The sequence below is a fragment of the Chelonus insularis genome, unplaced genomic scaffold (assembly GCF_013357705.1).
Source record: "Chelonus insularis isolate UGA/USDA-ARS -01 unplaced genomic scaffold, ASM1335770v1 contig_66_pilon, whole genome shotgun sequence".
Classification (NCBI taxonomy): domain Eukaryota; kingdom Metazoa; phylum Arthropoda; class Insecta; order Hymenoptera; family Braconidae; genus Chelonus; species Chelonus insularis.
The window spans coordinates 95,408-101,223 of NW_023276695.1; the positions used below are offsets into that span (position 1 = coordinate 95,408).

General features: G+C 27.2%; 2 protein-coding genes across 3 annotated transcripts; both read left to right on the forward strand.

Annotated features, from left to right (window-relative positions):
* The first annotated feature begins 6 nt into the window (after positions 1 to 6).
* Positions 7 to 2,406, forward strand: Rab14 (RAS oncogene family member Rab14). 2 transcript variants are annotated; one of them, XM_035089336.1, is made up of 7 exons: positions 7 to 247; positions 804 to 918; positions 1,011 to 1,137; positions 1,250 to 1,367; positions 1,453 to 1,571; positions 1,677 to 1,745; positions 1,821 to 2,406. In XM_035089336.1, the coding sequence occupies exons 2-7, from the start codon at positions 813 to 815 to the stop codon at positions 1,936 to 1,938; spliced, it is 657 nt and encodes a 218-aa protein (XP_034945227.1). In that variant the 5' UTR covers positions 7 to 247; positions 804 to 812; the 3' UTR covers positions 1,939 to 2,406. The 2 variants fall into 2 exon arrangements, with proteins under 2 accessions (XP_034945227.1, XP_034945226.1); XM_035089335.1 differs by having other exon boundaries at positions 9 to 411.
* A 1,449-nt stretch (positions 2,407 to 3,855) lies between these two features.
* On the forward strand, positions 3,856 to 5,634 carry LOC118070630 (zinc finger and BTB domain-containing protein 49-like). The gene is made up of 4 exons (XM_035089344.1): positions 3,856 to 4,135; positions 4,231 to 4,380; positions 4,458 to 4,631; positions 4,704 to 5,634. The coding sequence occupies exons 1-4, from the start codon at positions 4,016 to 4,018 to the stop codon at positions 5,550 to 5,552; spliced, it is 1,293 nt and encodes a 430-aa protein (XP_034945235.1). The 5' UTR covers positions 3,856 to 4,015; the 3' UTR covers positions 5,553 to 5,634.
* Positions 5,635 to 5,816: the final 182 nt, after the last annotated feature.

The window sequence follows — 5,816 nt, forward strand, 5'->3', positions numbered from 1 at the left end:
TCAACTGACGGTTAATTTTTTGAAGCTTGACAGTTTCTAAAAGTTGACGGTTATTTCACATCACTAAATTGAACGATGAAATAACTTCTTTAATTTTATAGTTATTGTAATTACATTCATAAAAAATATTGTCATAATTATCAATAATTTTGAGAAAATTGACCAATTGACAGGTGGTTTGACGTTTCACAGTTGCCATACTTGTATTCGACAAGAGGCTGCCATATTGTGTGCGATATACTATCAGGTTGAAATTCCAATATTATTACGTTTATATCATTGTCATAATAAATACGATCATTTTTTCATAGAGTAGTAAATTATTCATGGTAATAACGACAATATTTTAGTCTCGTCTAATCCGGCGATAAACTTTTATTTTGGTTCTTAAACTTTTCCGACATAGATAAGGTGAGAATGAAAATTCGAAATAGGATATTTTATACTTTGACAAGTATACAATTGTATTATCCATGTGTAACAGTCAAACAAATTTTTATTTTATTAAAAATAATTGAATTACAAATAATTAATCTTAACGACATCACTGTTAAGTAGGATTTTATGTTCAATAATAGTGAAAATAATAAGTAAATGCCATTATGCTTATTATTATGAAAGTTTTCTTATAATAAAACATGTAATTAATTTAGTTAACATGGTCAAACTTATTATCATTCTACTTACGTGATATGATGATGGGAATTATTACAATGACATCATGAGAAAATGTTTTTTATTAGTGAATAGTCAGATAATTATTGTAAAAATTAATTAATAGTAATCTAATTTTTTATTGGTAGATTACAGACATGTCAGCAGGTCCGTATAATTATTCTTATATATTTAAATATATTATTATTGGTGACATGGGTGTTGGTAAATCATGTCTACTACATCAGTTTACCGAAAAAAAATGTAAGATATTTATAATGTATCATACATTGTTAGTATATTTTGAAAAATGCACGTTTAAATATTTTAAACTAAAAATATTATGGTCTTCATAGTTATGGCAGATTGTCCTCATACAATTGGAGTCGAATTTGGTACCAGAATAATTGAAGTGAATGGTCAGAAAATAAAATTACAAATATGGGACACAGCAGGACAAGAACGATTTAGAGCTGTCACTCGGTGTGTTGATAAAAAATATATATATACATCCATATATGTATCTGCAATCAATATTTATATTTTATCGAATTTTAATATAATCTAATTATGGAATTCATTGAATACTATTCAGGTCGTATTATCGCGGTGCAGCTGGAGCTTTGATGGTATATGATATTACTCGCCGTTCTACTTATAATCATTTGAGTAGTTGGCTTGCAGACACACGTAACTTAACAAATCCTAGCACTGTGAGCATAACGTTAAATTATTGAAATACAAATCGAAAATTGTAACCAATATTTTATGTAAATTGATCAATTTATTATTTTATAGGTGATATTTTTAATTGGGAATAAAAGTGATTTAGAAGGGCAACGTGATGTGACCTATGAAGAAGCGAAACAATTTGCGGATGAAAATGGACTTATGTTTGTGGAAGCTAGTGCAAAAACGTGGGTATTTTAATTTATTAGTTTAGATACGTCAATTTATAAACTAATATTTAGTCAAATAATTTATTACTTTTTCTGAAAAATTACTATGTACTGCTATTATAGTGGTCACAATGTCGAAGAAGCTTTTTTGGATACAGCAAAGAAAATATTCCAGAGCATACGAGATGGCCGGTAAAAAATAGAAAAAGAGATTCAACAATATTTAATAATGTTAGAATTAACTATAAGTTTATATCTTTTTTCTAGTTTGGACCTAAATGCGGCCGAATCAGGAGTACAACATAATCCTAGTCAACCTGGTCGTACCAGTCTTCAAGGAATTACTAATGAACAACAAGCCGGCAAAGATTCTTGCACTTGTTAGACGAATAATTTTTTTCTTCTGTATATAGGTCCACTAAAATCATGACTACTGATAACAGATATTTACATTCATTATAGAATAATTAAGTTAACTTTCAGTTTAATCTGATATATATTTTGTTAGCCAAACTGAGAACTTTCTATCTTTTTAATATAATTATTACTTTAACAGTGCAATTATATAATTTACTTTTTGTTGTATTTTTTCATACACAACATATTTGCTTTATTATTCCTGCAGTAAGTTATAAATTTTGTAATTTAATTAATGAGATAAATATTAATACTAATTCTTTATCACTAACGGATGATCAATCTTATGATACGTTCCTAATATAATCTCAAGAGTTTTTATTAAGGGTCGACAAGATTGAGCCTAATTAAGATAAGAATCATTTAACTAAATAAGCATATTAAACATTTGAACCAAGTATTGATAAATGAATAAATATATATGTATATACTTAAATGTTATGTATATACTCAAATTCGAAAAAATCCACGTTTATTACGTTCCTAGATAAAAAGTTATAAAATTTTTGTTGATATATGAAATGAGCTTGATAATCCAAATCAAAAACTTTTATTATTCTACATAGTTTTAAACAATTTTTGTTCACATAGTTAACACAAAATCTATAGACAGACATAAATAATATTAATTTCTTAATGAAAAATTATGGTAATTAAGTTGATTGATGCAAAATATCTTCACGATTTTAGGTATTTATAAACATATTAAACTGTTTTTACAAAAATAAACGTGCATATGGTAAAGTTTTTCATATAATGAGATGAATAGTGACATCAATTTCAGATAAAAACTTTTTAACCGTTAGAAAATTATAGTGGGAAACAGTGCGTACACTAGGAGTTCAAGTTTATATAAGAATCTGGAAAAAAATGTCATAAATTATAACAGAAAGTGTAATATTTCTCAAGGATTCATCTTTATAACTTTGTTTTTTATAAGATTTTGTAAGATTAGTTAACCACCGTCTTGTATTGTTTGGGATTAACTGGTTTTGCTGAGAATAATTGAGAGTTCCCATCTAAATTATTTTTTCTTCGAATTGCTTCTGGTGGATTATTACTTCTACATTCCCAAGAGAAAGACTTGGTAAAAGATCATTTATGTTTCTACATCGAAATCATTTAAAACTCGGAATAAATACTTCCCAGTTTACTAGCAGAATATGTTTCGATTTAAAATTGGGATATGCGTATCTTTCTATTTTGCAATCTTTCTTCCATAGTATTTTTCTTTTTTGGTTTCTTGGATTCATCATTCTCGATTAATGAGGTTGTTTTCAATTTTATGAATGCTATGTAAGAACCATTGTTGGGTTTATTAATTAAATTATTAACATTAAGTTTATTAATTATTGTTTTTTGAATGCTTTTTCATTCGAAGATTCGCCTTTTTGAGTTATTTTTGTCGGTTTTCATTAGGAAATTCACTTTGAGTCCGATTTAAAAAAATAAAATTAGATTTTCAGTTACATATTAATTTTTATTAGAACTTTTTTCCTTTTTTTCGTAGGGATATACTATTAAAATTAAGAATTTAAACTTATTTTAATTATTTAAAATACTTATTCGTTATAGCACCGTTCAAATTAGGACATTTGAATAGTCCGCCTTTTAAATAGAAAGCATTCGGGTCGTTTTTCAGCAAGTGCATACCGGAACATATTGCGAAAATGATGTCAACATTTACCGCATTATATATAAATTGTGCACTACGAATACCAACTGTATAATTTTACAAATCATTTTTTTCACGTAGAAAAAAGGCACTCTGGTTGAAATAACAGTTGGTAATCTGATGCAAAATTTACAATGCGGTGATAGATATAGTAAATGCTACACATAGTGGTTGGCAACCCTTCTTAACAGCTGTTGAATAGTAGTGAAACTCACCCTTAATATTTTTCTCTACATTTTCATAACAAATGCGAAAACAATCAAATTCTGACATAAGAGATGAACTCAGTTTAAAAAAAGAAAAAAATCAATTTCGTATTGAAACTTTAGAAGTACTTTTACCTCAACCCAATTAATACCTAAAATAAAAAATGAGTTTTAAACTGTGTCGGCTATGTGGTAAAGAAAAATTAGAAGGAGTTGATGTTTTCACAGATAAAATGCGAGGAGCTGTCCTTGTATCAATAATTAACAAATATTTCCCCAAAGAGGTATTACTTATTTACTCTTTACAAAAATGTCAAATACAGTAAAGCTTCGCACTTGATTGTCTCTGATACTTGCATGCTAAAAATGATTTTCCTAGGTAATGAATATCTCAACATCTGATAATTTTTCAAAATATGTTTGCATTGATTGCGAACAAAAGATATGTAATTTTGATGAGTTTTTCTTGATGGTAGCTAATGTGCAAAAACAATTAACGGCACCATCTCTCGAAATCGATTTCGCAGAGGTATTATACACTTAATTCGTTGATATTCAATTACTATATTTTTCTTAATGTAATATTAATGTTTATCAACATTTCAGGACATGTTATGCCATCTAAAAGAGAATGAATTATCTCTTGAAAAAAATTCAGGAAATAAATGTTTATTACAAAAAAAGTTTGTATGTGATCAATGTTCAAAAAATTTTAGGTGTCAAGCACACTTGGATAGACACAAAAGGATTCATACTGGATATCGTCCTTTTATTTGTAACGTGTGTAATTTTTGTCTATTTTTAAATATTATCAATATTATTTGTTTTATAAATGTTTGTATTTGTTGTTAGGTATGTTCTATGTCTTTCAATCAAGCTGAAATTTTGAAAATTCACCAAAAAAGTCATCAAAAACAAAAAGGATTCAAGTGTGAAAATTGTCTACAGTCATTTCGTTTCAAAGTTTCATTAAAATCTCATTTACTTAATTTTCACTCGGAAAAAAATGATAATGCAACATCAGGCCTTCAGTTCAATAAATCTTTATCATGTCCTGAATGTGGCAAAATATTTGCAACCAAATATAAATTTCAACGACACATTCGATGTCATACTGGAGAAAAACCTTTCACTTGTAATTATTGTCATCGAAATTTTTCTCAAACAGGAAATTTAAAACTACATTTAATTAAGTGTTCTCGTAGTTCCGCCAATCGAATCATACCAGATATACAACAGACAATTCAAGTATTAGACAAGACTAAATTGTCTCAAGAACAAATTGACAGCTCAAAGAAACTTTTAATTCCAGACAACAGTAAAAATTCTAATCATACTGATGTCGATACCGATAAAACCAACAGACCAATTGAACATTTTTCACAGCCACCTTGCAACTATTTGTCTGAAACTGAAATGCAAGATACATTTAATCAAACATTTAATTCTACAACCATTATTGACTCATGTACTTCACCGTATTTGGAAAAAAATTTTTCGAATACGATATATATAGATGCAGAAGAAATAGAAACAATTCTTGAACGAGATTTACCACATCTTAATACAACTCCAACTCCTAATTCTACTTTTGTATTGAACAACAAATATTTTTCAAGTATACCAGAGGACAAAGTACCTCTTTGTATCAAACAGCCTGAAACACCTGAGCTGTTTCATAGTTTATTATATGATGTATAGATTGTATTTATTTTTAAAACATTTTTATTATATTAAACTATAGACTTTTAATTAGAAAGGTATATAGAAATAAAAGATAACAATAAACTGATAAGAAATAAAAAATGGTTGAAAAAAATTATTTTCTGTATTTATCTTTTAATAGTTATTAATTTAAATAATAAAGAAACATAATATTTACTCATAAATAACAATGAAGTGAATTAAATACATACATAATTAATCGTTATTGATTTTTTGTTCAGTTCTCTACCTGTGTGTAGT

Bases quoted from the DNA above. Each gene is read 5' to 3' on its own strand.
- LOC118070630 (XM_035089344.1), top strand. From the start codon at position 4,016: ATGAGTTTTAAACTGTGTCGGCTATGTGGTAAAGAAAAATTAGAAGGA. The intron at 4,136-4,230 runs GTATTACTTATT...TGATTTTCCTAG, and splicing joins ACAAATATTTCCCCAAAGAG to GTAATGAATATCTCAACATC. The intron at 4,381-4,457 runs GTATTATACACT...TCAACATTTCAG, and splicing joins TCGAAATCGATTTCGCAGAG to GACATGTTATGCCATCTAAA.
- Rab14 (XM_035089336.1), top strand. From the start codon at position 813: ATGTCAGCAGGTCCGTATAATTATTCTTATATATTTAAATATATTATT. The intron at 1,138-1,249 runs GTGTGTTGATAA...AATACTATTCAG, and splicing joins CGATTTAGAGCTGTCACTCG to GTCGTATTATCGCGGTGCAG. The intron at 1,572-1,676 runs GTGGGTATTTTA...CTGCTATTATAG, and splicing joins GTGGAAGCTAGTGCAAAAAC to TGGTCACAATGTCGAAGAAG.